General features: G+C 40.9%; 1 protein-coding gene across 7 annotated transcripts in view; it reads right to left on the bottom strand.

The window, feature by feature from the left end:
* rbfox3a (RNA binding fox-1 homolog 3a) overlaps positions 1–19758 on the bottom strand; it is a 402031-nt gene that overhangs the window by 190273 nt on the left and 192000 nt on the right. For all 7 annotated transcript variants that reach the window (XM_057358077.1, XM_057358078.1, XM_057358076.1 and 4 more), the window contains one exon: positions 5271–5328. In XM_057358077.1, coding sequence (XP_057214060.1) covers positions 5271–5328 — 58 coding nt within the window. The remainder of the gene's footprint in view (positions 1–5270; positions 5329–19758) is intronic.

Below are 19758 nucleotides of genomic sequence, written 5' to 3' on the forward strand. Positions count from 1 at the left end.
CAAGAGGGTGAGTAAATGATGACATCAGTTGTATTTTTGGGTGAATTATCGCTTTAAGCCCTGTCTGGGAATCCGCACCACTGTAACAGTGATTATTTGTCTGCTTGCCTGTCTATCAATCTATATAAAATGAATATTATTTAATAGGGTTTACGTATTATGTTTACAAAAACGAAAGAAAACGCTGCATCCGAGCGTGATCGATACATATTTCTGTAAGACAGAACTGCTGACGCAGACCGCGCGACAACGTTACACTATCAACCGACGGGGAACCATATCAATTTAAGCATTTAAAAGCAATGGCATGAATCACCTCTATTCATTATATGATGTGTCCATGAATCGAAGATTCAAAAATTAATCTGGGCAGCAGACCTAGGCGAAGTGGAAACATATGAGCTGAAATGCTCAAATCAATAACTGCATTATTCTTTTATAGCCTGAAGACAGTGATGCATACAAAGGCAGGAATGAGACTCTCTGATGATCCAAGCAGGTCATGAAAGGCTGAGGGTGTTTTTTAAAAGACGCATGTGTTTACAGTTTGAGGTTACGCAGGTGTAAGTGTTGACCGCACCAAACTTTGTTACAGAGGTGAATTTCGACAGATTTAGCAGTAGCGTAGACAGCAGGAGCAATGTGTTTTGCAGAAAAAAAGCATTAGGTCCAATTCAGTAATGGAACATAATTCAGCTGCCACCAGGGTTAAAAATGACTTCCTGGCCGGTTAATACACCATTCCTTCAAACGTTCCCTCTGAATTCTCATCATACGCATTCCCTGTTTCTTCTAGACCTGCTTTTCAGCCATTTTAATTGTAATGAGACCATTGTAAGCTGTATTGGGTGAGATGAAGGGCTCATTATCCTCATAAACAACAGCCCGTGCCTCCTCTGAGAGGCCTCAAATCAGTCTGATGACTATCCTCGCCCCTCTCCGCTCTCCAACGCACGCATTGCGAACTTAATAATGCAACACTTCTACGCGATAATCATTATGGCTTTTTTCTCCGTTAATTTTTGATGAGCAACTAGTGGAGAAACATCTCTGAGCGGCGAAAGAGCATTAACCAGAAGAAAACACATAATCATATTACCGTGGGAGGTTGTGAAAGCGGAAAGTGGTGTAGTCCGGCACATCTTTGCAAATGCGGTTCGCTTGCTCTGAGGTCAAAACACAGGTGGATTTGCTCCTTTACCCAAAAGTTATTAATGTTATGATTTGAATCTAGGCATGGGGAAAGAAAACCTATTTACTATTGAGTAAAACCAATCTAACGATCGGGATATAACGTAACATGCTTATCACGGCACATCTACCGCATGGCAATCATTCTCGTCAGTATGACAGGATAGGACGCAAGTTAAGATTGCAGCAACTGACAGGAAGACTTCTTTCGATTATCAATGTCGCGTCTCCGCGCTTCAAAGAACTCCCAATCCTGTCCGAGATGCATTTTAAAACATCAAAACTATCTAATTAAATGCGTGTCATTGCGATTCTGATGTGAATCCTGCGATTTGGCCGGAGGGGCTCGTGATGAGAGCTGATACAAGCCAAACAGTCGCGGGTGTAAATGCGATTAGAAAGCCCTCATTTGAAGAGCGCTCGTGAGCGTAAGAGAAAAGACCCTTTGTGTCCAATGTGTGGCCTCACAATAGAATTGATCAACAAGCCACTTAAAACATCTCCGCAAAGGGACAATTCAACCTAAAAGATAATGAGCGAGGGTGAGTTAACAACAACAGAAATGTCATTTTCGGGCGAACTGCGCCTTTAAAACCTGTTGCACAGGAATAAAAGCAGCATGTAAAACGGGCAGATGCAAGGCAAACAGTACAAGTCGCATTTCGACTCATTTTCCCCTGGGTCCCCTCATTTTACAGCGTGATTATAACGTCCCCAGTAAGGGCTTGTTTGGACTGAGAATAATTCAGAATGTGTATTTTCAGCACAGCGCGCTTGCACACAGCCTATCCGCTGCGATTTAGGCCTAAAACAAACAGCTCGAGCAGGCAGCGCGGGATACAGCGCGCGCCGCTCTCCAGCAGCCTAACCCGTTTTGCATCGAACGCTTTCCTGGCAATTGCATTTCCATTGACAGATCTGTAAAAGCTGCAGACGTAAAGAAAGAGAGCAGCATGGCAGTCAGGTACAATCTTCGCTCTTTCACCTCCGTCCGTTTGAAAGCATCCAAAGACGCGGAGATGGCCACAAAGCCGTACACATCAGAGGAACTTGGGTACGTTCGACATTCGACCGTCTGAGGCGAGTGATTAATTTGAGCTGAAGGAAACACGGCGCACAAATTATGCTTTGCTAAGCGCTTAAAGGAAACACTACTTTAGAGGGAGGAGTGCGTTTCTGACCTTGGCTATCTTTGTTAGTCTTGGATCAGATGGTCAGTTTAATGCTGAGTTCAGGGCGTTTACGGTTACAAAATATCAGTGCCAGACGCGAGCCGGGTCTATCATTTCATCTCATTACTCAGTTGTCACAAGGGATTTGGAATCAGGCATCAATGGACCTTCACCTTGCGAATTCATAACTCAAAATACGGAGGGAAAAAAACAAGCGCACGCACGCACAAACCTGCCTTCCCAACTTTACTCGCTTCACAAATGATTTAATCTGATCCAGCGGGCTGGATGTTCTTATTTAACACTGAAATAAAAACTGTATATTGCCATTTCGCCAAATGATTTTGATAAACAAACTGCTATATTTGGCAGAATATATTTGCACTTTTAAAAAGCGTAATGAAAGCAATTCATCAAACGTTTACTCAGCAGAAATACAACTGCGAAATAAATGATTCTGGCAGGATGATAAAGTCAGTGGTAAGAGTGATTTGTGGATAATCAGACAAAATGGGCAAAAATTGCATGAATAATTCGCAGAAGCGAGAGTGAGACAACAGCACTGTTACACAGCGTGCTCCAGGGGTTGGAACGCCGTCGTCTGCGGAGACATGGCTGAATTTGACTAATGCCTCTCTCGCTGTGAACAATAGAGACGAATGTTACTTTAAATCCGAAATACTTAAATCTAGCTTTCGATGACTCCAGGCAAATATCATTAATCACGCGGGGCCCACCTCGCTCAGCACGCGCATGCACAACCAGATGATGGCTTTCCCCAACTCAATCCATCACGCGAGCGTCGTGCGCGCGGCCCCTCGTACCGGCTGAGAGCCTCCAAGTAGGGGCCCTGCTAAGTAAAAGAGTCAAAACAGCTGTACCTGGTGCCGGCTGCCGCTCTCCGAGCACCCCAGCACCCCACTTCGAATGTCATCTAGCTAAGCGTTATGCCTTGTTTGATGTATGGTTCCTCATCTTCACAATTTTGGGAATAACAGGTCTAACTTATCAATATGGCACCTGAAATCCCACAGCTTACGCTTTTAGCGCATCACGCGTGGGGGTGATGTCATCTGGTGACAGCGCTTCCTCTTCTCATTATGGGATATTGTTTAGACAGGCCCAAAAAATGAGAAAGGAGCCCGTTTTAGAATATTCAATTCGCCTGAAAGTGAAACAAGTTATTCCAGCGTTGAGGTGAGGGGTGACAACGCGGACGCCTTATTTGTCGCCGGGCCGCGCTCCGAGCCCTCTGGGTTCACGAGGCAGGCCAACGGGGCTCGAATCCGCTGGCATAATCGTCATAATTGCCTTTAATGTCTAAACATAAATGTTTACTGCAAACAGCATTGTGATGTTTGGCAGAAAACGCGCCCGTTTCTGAGACAACATGGGGGCAAAAAGGGGGAAAATGCTATTGCTATTTGCGAGTAATATTTAATTAATGACGTTCATAAATAATGAATAGAGCGGATGTAATTGCAGATGTTTTTATGATGACAGGCTTGGCTTCGCCGGGCTTTTTTCTCCCTCTTTTCAATTACCGTCCAGAACAGGGGGAGGAAGAGAGAAGAAATAGAGTTGGAGAACGAGAGAGAGTGAGAGAGCAAGCAAGAGAAGTGAGAGAGAGAGAGGCTGGTGGAGGCAGAATTAAAGAGGCTTTTTGTCGCGTTTAATATCAATTCATTCCATGGACTGCTGACACAGGCAGTCCAGAGAGCCCAGGATTTATGGCTCCCTCTAATGGGCATGCTCAGAATCAAAGGCCTATCGTCAGCACTACTTAAACCACTCCTCTCTCACTCCCTCGCTATGGCCCTCTCCACTCCACTTTTAAAGACACAGTCTCATTTACAACTCCAAAGGACGTGCGCACAACGGGCCAGCATGATTGCCACAGTCGTTCGGGTCTCAGGAGGCAGCTTCGCGCGGAAGGGGGCTGCGTCATTAGGGTGCGCGTTCGGAGTCAACTGATTTTGATGGTTTACGGCACGTAAGGTAAAATCAATCTGTCTGAAGCGGGGTTCTAGAAAGGTAACTGATCCTCAGAGGAAACACCCCAGACAGACGGGAAACGACGGTGACATTGAGATGTATAGCGGATAAGGATGGTATAGAACAGAGAGAAAGAGGCTGGAAATGTAAATTGTGCAGAAATATGAAATCTAGCCTATCGTTTGAAGGATGAGACTCAACAGTTCAATCAAACCTTTGCTCGCATCACCATTCGTCCTTAAAGCCACATTTTTCTCCGAATATGTCTCGTAAACACAGACCCTGGAGTTTTTGCCAATGTCGGGCGGTCCGTCACAAATGGACAGGGATAGTTAGTCATCAGTTACTCTCCCTCATCATTTTAAATCTGTATGACTTTCTTCCTTTTGCGGAACACAAAAGAAGATATTTCGAAGAATGTTGGTAGCCGGACAACGACGGTACCTACAGTATTTCACTTCTATTTTACAGATGCAAAACCAATGCAAGTCAATGGGTGCCGCCATTGTTCGGTAACCCACATTCCTCAAAATATCTTCTTTTGTGTTCTGCAGAAGAACGTCATACAGGTTTGAAATGACGAGAGTGAATAAATGATGACAGAATTTTTCATTTTTGGGTGAACTATCCCTTTAAGTTAGTGTAAAAAACATAATTTAGCATGGTTTTGAAAGTAGATCATTATCTTTTTAATAATTATGCAACAACCATCAGAGCCCAAGACGCATTTGAGAGGCATGTTACTACCAGGTGTAAACAGTGATGCGTCTCAGCGGACCACTTTTGATCGGACCACTTGAAACGGTTTTAATAGCAGGTGTAAACGGCGCTCTTCGGCTCGCCCAAACAGAACATCATGACACACTCACAGGCTCATAAAGGAGGCCACAACCTCCACATAAACACACTCACCTGCCCAGCTGGGGGTCTCCATGTACAGCTGTGGCCGAACAGGGGTGGTGTCTAATTCCTGCAAGAGAAAAACAGAGACAGGCTTTGAGAATTGCAAAGTGTAAGAATGTAAGCCAGGAAATGACATAAAAGGCTGAATTTCTTAGAAAGCGGTATTGTAAACAACCTTTGTTATGGTAGACGGGACTTCGTTCTTAATTCAAAGAGGTTGAGCTCCCAATTTACATCACAGATTGCTCTGAAATTCCTTGTTTTTGTGTTTGGACTCGGATTTGAGTTTTTCCTCGTTTTCGTGTGCCCTTGTTACGATAATGCGCTAAGGGATTGAGGCTCAGTCAGGGGACCTGCGAGGTCCAGATAAGCTCAGAACTTCACCAGAACCACCAAATCCTTCACTGGAAACAGCCAGCTGAGCTTCACGCAACACTGCCGCTGAAGTGGATCAGCCATAACATTTGGAGAACGCACACAAACACGGCCGCTTATGTGTTTTCACACTCAGTTAAGGAGAACAAAGCATAAACATGGAAGCCCCGAATATACAATTGAGTTCGTTTAACCCTCTCTGACCGAATACAGATAGGAAATATGAAAACAATAAATAATTTCTGTGTGACCTGAAGAGGAAGTGTAACTATAATGTCATTGATAATTTAAAATCACTACGCGGTTGGTTTGTACAGTATAACAGATAACTACTTTACTGTGTATTCCGAAAAACACTCTTGAAAAAAAATCACATCACCCAGAGGAGAAGAAGAATAAGGCTGTGCTGTGTAATAATAAAAAAAGAATGGGCAAAGATGATAATGCTGCCGTTTTTCTTTGGATGTAGAAGTATATACAACCGAACACAGGGCCCGTGAGAGTGAATACAGCACTCGGCACAAAAGACCCTGTTAGAGCATTACCGTAATTACACGGACATAATGGCCTCTATTGCGGGCTGTTCGGATTAAATATGCATAGCGCCCCGTCCATATCCACCGGCTTGATATAAGTGTTGTTCCTATGTGTCATTTAATTGTTGACATTAATCTGAAATATACAGCTAACGTGTTTATCGATAAACAGCACTGTGCCGTGCTGAAACCAAATTTCTATCTCTTTCCTTCACGTCATTATTTCCTTTACCCGTTACCTCCGTTTGACTCTTTCTCTCTTAAAACGACATCCAACCTCCCCCCATCTCTCTCTCTCTCTCTCTGTCTGAGAGAGTCTGTAGCTCTCTGCAGGGAAGTGTCTAATTCCATTCCGAGTGTTCCCCTCTGTGGTCAAGAGTAGAACTGAAACCCGGAGACGCGGGAAGTCTACTGGGAAATCCAGTTCACTACCGACTCGGTGAGAATTCATTTCTGAGGAATTTCGTTTCGCTTGCCTGAAAACAGGCTCACGGGCCGGAAATGAATAACAGAGGTCTGTGCGTGTCAACACAACCCTCCGAGTATTTGTGTCCATCCACCGCTCAGCTTGCATGTACACAAATGCTTTGTTCCGAAACCTAGACTTGCCCACGGAGGCATCATTTTAAGGCATCATAGATACAGTCTCAATGTAAAGCCTGTTTCAAAAGGTAGACAACTTAATTATGCTGCCTCCTAGGAGAACTCATTTTAGGCCAATTTGAAGGCAAGTATCCCATTCTATTGGGAAGGAGACAATCCCAGAATGCATTGCATGAATAGAATATCGATATATAATATTCTATTTCACATACAAAAAAAGCCTAAAACTGATCAATTAATACATTTATTTGATTTTGGACACTGCTGTCTGAGTACATTGTTCCCAGTAAGTCACTTGTGAGGTTTTATGATGGTTCTCTTATGGACATTTTATATGGTTTCATTGTTTTATTATAATAAAGTTGTAATGTTTTATCATTTGTATGACCACAGTTTTAATACAAATACTGTAGTAAAACTATGATTACGGTAGCAAAACCATGGTTTGTGATTACCATAGTAAACACGTTTTTTGGTAGTATTTATAGCAAAACCATGGTTCATTTTCATAAGGGTTAGGATGCTGCCTGTGTAGGCAGATCACTAGGTTATAAATCAGAGCAAAAGAATGTAATGTTTGGACTTTTCTGCTTCCTTAATTAAAACACAGAATACAGTAAACTATGCTTGAAACTGATTTGATATAAGTAGAAAAAACTGAAGATATCAGACTAAGCTCATTCACAAGCAGACACCACATGATGCTATTGGTGGGTAATGCATTAGTGTTTGTTGAAATATAAGTGCATCAAAGTGTGAGGGTTCATTGCGGGTTGACACTCAACCTTTTGATGGATCGCAATGGTTCTAATGCTATAACACAGACACACAACACACACACACACATGAACAAAGCGTGTGTATTGATTTCATCCCTACACAGCTCATATCTCACAGCCTCCTGTCTCCTGTCTCTCTCCCACACTGTCTCTCTCTCTCTCTGTAATGAATTACCATGCACTGGGCTCCAGTATTTTTGGGACCAAGGCCAAGATAATTTGTTATTTCATCATAAGTAATTAAAAGCTGTTTCTTTTCCTGTTGTGTTGGAGCTGATTAATTATTTGGACGGTAAGGAGGCATAAATAACCCAGAACTGAAGAGTGCCGTGGACAAAAAACAACAATAAAACAACCATCACTCGGGCTGCACTGATGTCGCAAGCAAGAAAGAAAATAGCATCTCACTAAAGTCTATTTGCCCAGCAATTTAGTTTTGTACACAGCAATAAATAAACAGTCTGCTGTTGTATGATGAGAACACTGCAATGATGTTCTATCACAGCTATGAAAGGACTAACAGTCTGCTGCACTGAAAGAGATATACACAGATATACAGAGATATTTAGACACAATACAGACAACTTTTTAGTCTACTGACTGAGAGTGACATACGTACCAGCGCTCTTAATACATCTTGTCCAATCAGATAAGAGGACCAGAAATAATTTATTCATTTAGCCAACGCTTTTATTTAAAGCGACTTTCAATAAGAATTTTGTCAATGAGCTAATAACAGGTGCAGTCTACAAGGCCATGTTTACGTTTGAATAAATTGCTTTCAGAAAACAGAAGTCCACCACTAATGTAATTGGCACAAAATCTAATAAACAGAAAGTTAAAGAAATGGAATAAAATGTTGTTTTGGCAGCGACTGGACCATTCACATTATATCAAACAGCAAAAATAAACAAATGAAGCTGAAACACAAAGCAAGAAATAAAAGTCCTTCAGTCAAAAGATCTGTCACGCTTACGTGCTTTTAGAATAGTAGAACTGTGAGACTGAGGCCGAATTGATTTGGTAAAACATGTTTTAAAGATCAAAAGACAGAATAATGCTTTCTATCAATTCCTTGTGTGTGGAGACAGGGAAGAAAAGGATACAGTTGGAAGGTGGGGGAGTGAAATGTGTTTCTACATCTTTTCAGGAGAGCATGAGAACAGGTTGTAAAGAGGGAAGAACGAATGGAAAATGGCCAGGGCAGTGGCACGGCATAAAAGAGCCATTTAACTTTGTAATGTGGTGCCAAAATCCTTTTGGATTCTACTTGGCTTTGTGAAGCAGATTAGTTGAGCAGCTTATACAGGCTTTGGTAAATAGAGTTGTAACTTCATTCACCCTCCATTCACAGAGTAAATATCCCCTTTCACACACACCAGAGCACAGTGGCACACACTGACCTGGAAACTCTTCTCAATTACTGACATGCTGGAGCTCATCAACTCTTCCTACAGGGAGCCTGAATAGAGAGCGTGGACATAAATATTAAGCCTTGAACAGCCCGTTGTAATTTGATTTTCATACTGGGTCAATATATGAAAGCCGCCAGAGCTAATGCTCCCGTTTCTTACGAGGACCCGACGGAGCTTCACCTCATATTCCTCGGCCGGTAATTTATGTGGCATGTATGTTTGCTTTCGCATATGCTTGAGATTGGTGTTGGGCTGACTGTTTGTTGAGGGTTTTTTTTAAAGGAACAGTTCATCAAAAAATGAAAATACTGTCATTCCTTTTTCAAAGAGAATGGAGAGCAGGGGCTGCCAAGCTTAAAATAAAAATGATTAAAGCAACATAAAAGTACCGTAACAGTAATTCATACAAGTCTTCAGATGTCATATACAATATGATAGCTTTATGTGAGGACACGACCCAAAATTTCACTAACCTGTTTGGTGGCCTAATATGGTGTCTTGATATGTTCTCATGCGTAGGTATTGTAAATTATGCTTTAAAGTAACAGTTTTCCTCAAACATAAAAATTATTTCATCATTTGCCCTCTTTCATGTCACACCAAACCTGTATGACTTTCTTGCTTCTGCAGAACATAAAAGAATATATTTTGAAATACATTGGTAACCAAACAACATTGACTTCAATGGACCTTTTTCACAAGCCTGTGATGATGCGTTCAACGGTCAAGTTTTTTATATTTTCTTTTTTTTTAATGTATGTATGTTTCTAACACTATACTTTTTATATAATATTATATTATCTCTGCATCAAATTACAAAAAATAGTTAAAGTCCCAGTGAAATAAAAAATTACAATGCCTATTTTTTCATGAAATATTGCAGCGTTTATTGTAAACAGTTCATCAATGAGGGTCATTCGCTTTTAAAAATTAGTGTGCCCTCATGATCTTTAGTTAAAATCTGAAAATGCACTTCCTTCCTGTAATGACTATCCATCTTAAATGACGGCTTGGGCGGAGCATCCGTTAACTCCTCCCCTTCAACTGTCAGTCTGCTGCAGTTCCATTTCAAAATGCAACGGCTGTTTTTATACAATCTAATCAAATCGCAGAGAAAGGCGAAAGCCACGCCCACTATTTTTCTCATTAGAAACGTGTCAAAATACGAAACTAAAAGCTATCGCAACTTCTGGTTCACGAGGACTTTAACGCTAATGCGCGGGTGGGTGTTTCTTACACAGCATCTATGGAAGTCATGGTAAATTTGACATCATTCTCTCTTTTGACTGCCGTTATCAGACTCTCTCTATTTTTTTTCCATTTTGTTTAAAGTAGTGAAACTGCCAACCTGACGTCCTTTATCTCATATAGCTGTAGGTAAAAGTAGTAAATACCAGCTTTAAGGCTTGCTGACCGACTGAGATATTTAAGAGCATAGAGCGGACAGACTCCCACCGGCAGCCCTGCTGAACCACATGTTGCAAATGTTAATGAGGATTCCCAAATGCCAGGCCACTCTGGGGATTCTGCCTTTAACCAACCCCACAGATGAATAATACAAGACAATATAACTACACTGCATGCAGTAAAAGATGAAGGGGGCCTGGAAAGATAGAAGAATGAAAGTATGTAGGGAGCACACTTGACTGATATGCACTAGAGTATGAGAGCTGAATGGCAAGTGCAGATGCATGATTTTTACTAAAGTTGTTTTTAAAGGCAAATCGCCTGTTTTATCATCTCTCTCCAAAATTGCTCCATAATAAACATATTAACTGGCTTCTCTCACGTCCTATATGCGCCGGCTAGCCAACGCTATTCAAATCCTTCTCATTCTACTAAGCCAAAGTCTTTAAATTGACCATTTTAAAATAAACATGAAATGCGGTTCAACACAACCGAAATGCCGCTGTGGGTTTGCTTGGTTTTGATTTCGCATTCGTTGGGCAAAAAGATTGAATAAAGAGCTAATAGACATCTCTATTAAGACCCCAGTGTTGTCATTCCACAGCAACATGCACCCAATTTATGTTGGACAGAGAGGATTCTGGGAAACGGAACAACGGGACATCTGATGCAAATTGAACATGAGGGACATTGAATATTAAAACAGCCAAAGCACACCATTGACTGAGAGTGGGGGAAATGTGAATTTAAATGAAATACGGTCCGCCATAAATGCGGACCAAAACAAAATCAAGAACAAGTGAATAATTACCCACAACAGCTTGGTTTATTTCGGGTTTGAGTTGATTTACTAAAACACAAATATACAATAAAAAGTAACAAGGGTGTAAAGCATGTTGTTAAAATTTATCATTTTGACCAAGGAGGGGGAGGCGTCGGGCCGGATGCGGGATGCGTCTCTGATTGTGAGACGCTGTTGGTTTACCATCGGTGGCTTTCTTCGGAATTGCCAAAACAACCTGTGCAAACTTTATAGAGGCAGATGAAAATCCGGTTTTATGATAATTATTCCGAAGCTGTGTGGATTTAGTGAGTTGTTAAAGTGGAAATCGAGTCATTGCTAGAGGTAGTAAGACTGTCACCCGATTTTCATTGCAATCCCACAGTATATCATTGAACGCAGAAGAGCCGTAATTATCAAGCCAATGCAAACGTGTGTTAGTGACTTAAGTGTCATTGAAGAGTGCTATTGCTAAATGTTGGTGTCACAAAAACTCTTCATTCCAGATAGAATGATTTTTAATGAGCTGCTCTCAGACTTTTGAGCGTAAAGACTTGAAATAAACTGTATTTTTATTCTTTATGTGTTTTACCTTAAATCACCTTTCTGGCCTAGTTTCACAAATAAACATCCATGTGACCATTAATTTTGCTGTTTCGTTTTAGTTATGATCAACTACGCACAGGAATCTTTGATTCAGATCTCAGCACCTCCTTGGATGATGTCCTCCCACAGGAAAGAAAAATCACCAGTGAAATCTCATTAACATCTCATTAGCCTGTCCTAGACAGTAATGAGATCAAATGCCTATATCTCCTGCTGCTTAGGTTTTTCTCCTGAGAACAAGACCCCAGCAAAGTGGTACACGCCTCCTTCAGACCTTTTCCGCATTAATACGTTTTGAGAGTTTTCATTTTAAAAACGCTTTCCGTCCACACTAGCGTTTCCATGCGTTTTCCAAGTCCTGCCCATCCACACTAAAACATCCTGAAAACGCTTGCATCCACGGACTGCACATGAGTAACCTGTCATTTTAACCTGTAACATGTCATTTCTGTCAGGCGTTTATTTACTTTCTGCCTCATTACGATGTCGCGGCAGTGTAGAGGAACGTTTTTCTTTTTATGGACGCACAATGAGGTAGAGATGTTGCTGTGGGAAGCACAAACTATAAAGTTGCGAAAGTTAAGTATTCTTGCGTTTCGCTGCCAAACAACAACTGCGAGTGATTATACATTACATCTCCTAATATGCATTATAAAGTATGCACGAACTGACGTTAACTCTTATCAAACTGGAGAGCAGCCAAAACAACTGCGTCACATGATGAAAAATATGTCATCGTTTTCGTCGTCCACACTACAATGCGAAAATTGCATTTTCTAATGTATACATTTTGGAGAGCATTTTCAAAAAGCTTAGTTTTCGTTGACACAAACGCTGTTTCAGTGTGGACGGATGGCCAGAACGGAGAGAAAAAGATGCGTTTTCAAATGAAAACATATTAATGTGGACAAGGTCTCAAGGTACTAAATTCTGCAAAGAAAAGGCAGAATTTTTTTTTAATCATCAATCTTACAAAATCAAGATCTCTTATGAGCTTTAATTCTATATTCATGCCTGCAATTTTGCTTATTTCTCTCATTTAATTTAAAGAGTACATTCCTCAATATTTTTAAGGGCTTATTTTGGTTTATGGAGTGTCCGACAACAAGTGTATGTACATACATGATGTAAAAATACTATTATTTCGTAATAATAAGCAGTTTTTATTACCTTACTTCTTGACTGACTCTCAAATGATTCGTTCCGCGATTCATCTGTGTAATCTCCGCCTTTCCGCCAGCGTAGTCTGATCTGATTGGTCAGATAGTGTAGTCTGCTGTGATTGGTCAGATGGTCTAGTCTGCTGTGATTGGTCAAATGGCCTAGTCTGCTGTGATTGGTCAAATGGTCTAGTCTGCTGTGATTGGTCAAATGGTCTAGTCTGCTGTGATTGGTCAAACGCGTTCAGCATGTGTCGCAAATGGACCGCCTATCATTACTGCTGTATTACGGTTTGCAGGTGGTTGGATATTAACAGTGTATAGAGAGAGATGGCGTCGATTTTACCTTACCAGTTCGAGCCCGAGTCTGACGAATCATTCTTTAATCCTTATACAGATGCCAGTAAGAAAAAGGACTGTTTTAGACACTTCTCTTGTAACAGTTAGTTATCACGGCATACAGTGTACGGTGTTCTTATCTTATCTTCAGATGTTATTATAACTATAGTACACCACGCAGTTCTTGAAATAAAGACTTTGTGAGTTAATATGGTTGAACACTTACATTAGCGCAACGAGTTTATAGCTAACGTTAGGTAAACAAACAGTAACAACCCCAAAAATAACGGTAACGTTAGCTAAACACAGACATGAGATAACGTCACACAAATTTAATTTTAAGTAAAGACAAAAATAAAGAGTCACACTTACAGGTTTGTGATTCGGTGGAGCTTACAGGTCCAAATAAAGTTGGTATTGCAACATCTTTTAAGGAAAGACGTTTAATGTATCCTGCAGTAAAGGCGCCAAGATTGATGAAGCAATCTTCGGTAAAATGACGGGCGCAAAGTAAAACGTTCGGTTTATACTCCTTTGGTGTCGTTTGAAAAATAAATAGTAACCATTTTTTCCTCAGAAGTTCTTCCTTTGGTAGTGAAAATAAGACTGACTTAGTTTCACTACATAGAACACAGCTTCTCTTAGACATGATGCACACGTCACGAACGAGCTAGTACAGTGTTTGGGGAGGAGAGAGTTAAGTTTTCGCAGTCAGTCCTAGGCGGGGATTATTTCTAGTGACGTAGATACATTGTGGTTAAAGATTCGGACAGGTCATGACTTGTTCGCGTGATTCAGAGTCGATTACCTTTTTTATAAGCTAATAACTTTGTTATTCGTTCACCTTCGGATTTACAACTTGGCAGATTGCTTACATTCAAACACGGCAAAATTAAACACTTCATGAAATGTATTTTTTATGATCTCGAGGAATGTACTCTTTAAGGAGAAACAAAACAAAAAGTTGATACCTAAATGAAGCGCATTTATCTCCAATCATTCTCATTATTCTTATTCTCATCAAATACAATTTTCCACTAGGCCTACACAGCATGCAATTCAGGTGTCTAAAATGTGCATCAAATAACAAATAACTGCATCTGAAATGGCTTGGTTTGTTTTTTGCGCAGTGAAGCTGAATGTTTGATGTGGTGAACTCACCGGCCTCACATCTTTGCTACCTTTGTTGACCTGACTGATCTGTACCATCAATATACTCTAGCTACAATCCAGTGCATAGTTTTGTCCATATGCTGCTAACACACATTGTTAAAGCAGATATTATGGCCATTTCTATATGAGAACGGCACCATGTAATCACACAGCAAGACATATTGTACATACTGTAACATGAGGGGTCTGTTCTAAAACCTAGGCAGCTGGTCTTAAAACCTCAAAAGACACTGATCTGGAAAGATTCACACATGTAGCGACTTGATAGTACATACAGTAGACAACTTTAGAAAAGAAAGTGAACACGAGAAAATACTTGAATGAATAAAGGATGATTTATATTCAACTAAATAAAAATCCAACAGGGCTTGTGTGGAATGGAAAAGAAGTTCCCATGAGCAGCGTATGTAATTTAGTGCGTACTGTAGATGCGTGACAGATGGACGAGAAAGACACAACAAGCACACATCCATCCTCAGAGGCGAACTCGATTTCACGGGTTACTGAGAGAAGTGAGGTCTAGTCTGTGAGGTGTGTGTTCTGTCGCAGCTTTATTAAAGCATTTCTGTTCTCAGTCCATTCAAAAACAGTGTTTACTGTTGTGGACAAGCCTGGGTCCATGTCTCTACCCAGAGCTGCTGAAGGGTCCACATCTGCCTCACAAATAACCACACATTCAGTAATGTCTCTTTCTATCACAGACGCGTGTGGTTTATAAGGACACTCCATGGCTGTAAAGATTACTGTACAAACTATATATTCACACTCCATAAGAGAAATTAAAAAAATATATTTTACAAAAATATCACAATTTAGTACGTTTTTAAGTGATTTAGTTTATGAGGACACAGGAAGTGTCCCCGTAAACCATGCTTATATTGTTATTATACACATTTGTGTCCTCGAAAATCCCATATTCAACCCCCCCCCACATAAACACACATATTTACCAAGCAAAATTTACCATTGGGACTACTGTTTTATATACAGCAAATTATAGCCTTAAAGGGACATTCACCCAAATATAAAAATGATTTCTTCATTTACTTACTTTCTTGTCATTTCAAACCTGTATAACTGTCTTTCTTCTGCAGAACACAAAAGAAGATATTTTGGAGAATGTTAGTAACTGAACAACGGCGGTACCCATACACTTCTATTGCACAGACACAAAACCAATGCAAGTCAATGGGTACCGCCAATGTTTGGTTACTAACATTCTCCAAAATATCTTCTTTTGTGTTCTGCAGAAGAAAGAAAGTCAAACAGGTTTGAAATGAACAGAGGGGGATTTTTATTTTTGGGTGAACTATCCCTTTAACCTCACACAATAACAGAAATCTCTCAGTGTTTTTAGAAATGTTTTACTTTAAAATTATATTATGATAAACTATGTATAGTAATTGTTGTTATTTTGGGGAGAGCAACAAACAAAGGAAGCCGCACTAAACATTAACTTCTGCACGATCACACAGACCCACACACACACACAGTCATGTATCAGACATTTATCAATTCTCACGTGTGGGATGACCAACCCCCCAGGAGCTTTTAATATTTAATGTAAAGATTAATCAGCCCTCTCATTATTTTAATTGTTCTTCCTTTATCCAGCCTGTCAGCGTTATAGATTACCCCCTGTAGACCCCACCAGCAGCTCCCTGGTTGGCGATTTATGAGTATTTTTGGATCAGTTAGCCTCTAGTCATATTTCACCATTTTCTGACGAGCCATTAAAATGTCCCAGGTAATTAAACAATGGGCATCAAGTTCAGGTCTTGCCTCTTTATCAGGCAAGGAGCATGCTGGGAAAAAAACTCTCTCGTGAAGATATATAGAATCAGCCTGGCAGAAGCTGCTTGGAGATACAAGCTTGTTAGGTAACTAATAGAGCATCATGGGATATAGAGGAAGGGCAGTGGGAAAAATATGAATTAAAAGACCCAAAGGAAACATTTTATAGAAGTTCAGGGGATTCTTAAAGACAAGGCAGGTATGTCCGTTTAAATCTTAACTTTGTCTCCGAGGGTTCCTTTACAATTCCTATAAGTAACAGGAATATTTAGCGGATTTTGATATCTTTGCACACCTGACCACAACATGTGACACTAGAGACACATGTGAGAAGCTCGAGAATAGTAAAACGGACAGTCGCATAAACAGTGATTAAAACAGCTGATGTTGGCAATGTCTTTACTGCTGGTTGATAGCATCTCGCAATGTAGCATTTAATCGGGTGTTGGATCGCCGTCTGCACCCCCATTGTTAGACGGCAGATTGCGTCGTTGCTCATTTATCGCTATCGCTCATGTTGCCAGCTCTCATTTAAAATGAATGACTTTCATTCCAATCGCCTCTCAATTTGTTCTCCGTTCAAATCCTAATGTATACGTCATATCCCAATGTATATATTTCCTTTTTTTTATAAAAAATATATTTGTAGTCGGCCCTGGCATATCCACCGTTCTCTGCGCGTCTGATAGGGTTGCTGTTGGAGTCCGGCAGCTGCCCTGTGGTGATTGAGTGGGTACTGATGGAGAAAGAGTCGGAAGTGATAAATGCCAGCCCTTCGGCCAAGAAAACACATACAAGCAGAGAAGGGGTCGGGTCTTGGGTGACCTCGGTTCATTTCGTGGCTCCTGTCTGGGTGAAGCTTTTTGTGGGCAAGGTGGCTGGAGCTAGTTGGCGATTACATAATCCTATTTTACCGAGGCTCCATCCATCACTTGGCTTTCATTTTCATTGGAGCTAAATTGCGCGAGTGCCTGTAGTGGAAATGAATTTCAGCAGTCCGGCATATCTGTTTAGTTTGCAGAAAGCAAAAGTACTGTGGAGAATGGGGAGCGAGAGAGATGTACATAGCCAGAGAGAGAGAGAGGATGAAAGACCCTTCCCGAGTTCTGTCCGGCGAGGGTCTGATGGTGATGCATGGTTATGGACCATCTGCACTCAGACGCGATAAATTTATGATTATGGTGAGAGAGCTAAAAGGCTGTCCATTACTGTAACGTAGTGGCCTCAGTAGAGAGTCTCTCATCAGGCCCAGCTGAGAATCAGCAGTAAAACTGGACAAGGCATCTAATATGAAGCAACTTTACATGCCAACAGCAGGTGTCAGTCAATAGGCTGCTGACAGTTGTTCAGCTACTAATGCTGTAGCGTTCGCTCACTCACTCACTGTGGATGAGATGTCAGGGGCTGTAAAGGGAGGGGGAAAAAAATCACACTGAGATCCTCATACCTCAATTGTTTCAAATGCCGAGTTTTAGCTTTAAGGGATAGTTCACCCAAAAATGAAAATTCAGTTATCATTTATTCATTCTCATGTGGTTCAAAACCTGTTTATGGCTCTTTCTGCTGTGGAACACAAAAGAAGATATTTTGAGAAATGTCTGTGTCCATATAATGGAAGTCAATAGGGACCAATGCTGTTCGGTTACCAACGTTCTTCAAAATATCGTCTTTTGTGATATGCAGAAGAAAGAATATCATACAGGTTTGGAATGACATGAGGGTGAACAAATTATGGATTTAGTTTAGGTAAACTGTCCCTTTAAGGAGCCTTCACATTTCGCATCTTTTGCGTGCGCAAGTTCGTTATTTTAAATGTAGACACGTGGCAGACGCGTGTAAATAGGGAGCGATGTGGTCGCGACACGCATACGGTGTGGCGGGAACAAAGATGGAAATACTTCAACTTTCAGAGAGCTTTGACAAGAGAAAGCGGTGCGACTCGCGGTTTAAGATGCGAAACGTGAATCGCCCCATAAAGGGACAGTTGACGCAAAAATGTTGTTTCTTTAAATGAATAGTTCACCTTCAAAATGACAAGTATGTCATCATTTACTCACCCTGTTGCAATTTTAAACCTGTGTGATTTTCTTTCATCTGCAAAACACAAAAGAAGATATTTTATAAAACCGTTGGTCCCCACTGACTTCTATTGTATGGACACAAAACCAATGCATGTCAATGGGGACCAACGGTTTTCTGTTACCAACATTTTTCTAAATATCTTCTTTTGTCTACTGCAGAAGAAATGTTGGGTGGAACTGGGCCAGAGAGCATGACTCTGGCTGCAAGATGATTGGTGTACATGAAACAGGCTCGTTTTGCTGACATTGGCGGAAAGACAATGAACAGAAGATGCTTTCGCACTTCGAATCGCGTTCGCGCTATTGATTCTTAAATAGCAGCGCCGTCCAAATGGCACGCGAGGCTTTTGTGCTCTGACATCTATGTGGCGCGCGGTCGGTTCAATTAGTTTTAGTGTCTTGGCCCAGCTGCTGCCACTACATTCGCCATTCCAACATGTCTGCAAAAACACAATCACCCCTATAATACTGCAGAGTCGAAGGCCACGTGCGCTGACAACCATCAGCTTGAGATTGTCTGGGTAACCAAAATGGCATTTCAGAGGTGATCGAGACTTTAAACTTACAGCAGGTTGGGTGGATTTTTATCGGAGGTCTTCTTGACACGCTCGACGGGTTGAAAATTAGGACACACAGCTGTCCTGAGCTGAGATAAGAGGAATGCTTAGATGAACTTGAAAAGACATGTTCCCACTAATGCTGATCGCAAGCATACAGATCTACATCTGACGCTTCCCCCGATTAAATAAACACATGAAAAACATCCTCAACCAGTCTAACGAGTCAATTTTCCTAGGGATGCACCGAATCTAACATTCTTGGCCGAAGCCGAAGCCGAACATGATGTGAAACACTTGGCCGAAGGCCGAATAATACCGAACACCGAATATGGTTTTTGCATTTCTTCTATTTATTAAGCTATTTTTTCACTATTGCACAAACTGAATAGTCAAAATTTGCTTTTAAAAATTTGTCTTGCTTTTCAATAAAATACAATACAACTTAATATAAAATTGAGCAAAACAAAATACATTAAAACAAAAAATTTAATAGCCTATATTAATTAGGCCTATAACTGACTGGTAAAAGAATGTAATGTAAGTTACTCTGTACCCCTACAACAAAACACTTCATTAAAAAGTGTCATTCCACATTAGGCCTATAAACTAAAAATACGAATAAACTAAAACTGTTGGATTATTATAGGCTACGTTGCAAAATGATTGTAAGAAAAAAAAACATCGAACGCAAGCTATTCTGACTGATGCTGACTGACAACCATATCAGTTCACGTCTCTCCTGCAAACTCCGCCCACAAAAGCTGACTGTTCTCTGGTGCACTCGTGGCCGGGATGCACAGAACATACTTTGACAAGTTGTTTAGTACAGGGAACTGTGTGCGCGCGACCACTGTATGATGTCAAAGGATGTCGCGAGCGGCGGGGCTA

Source organism: Triplophysa rosa, linkage group LG18, assembly GCF_024868665.1.
Source record: "Triplophysa rosa linkage group LG18, Trosa_1v2, whole genome shotgun sequence".
Lineage (NCBI taxonomy): Eukaryota > Metazoa > Chordata > Actinopteri > Cypriniformes > Nemacheilidae > Triplophysa > Triplophysa rosa.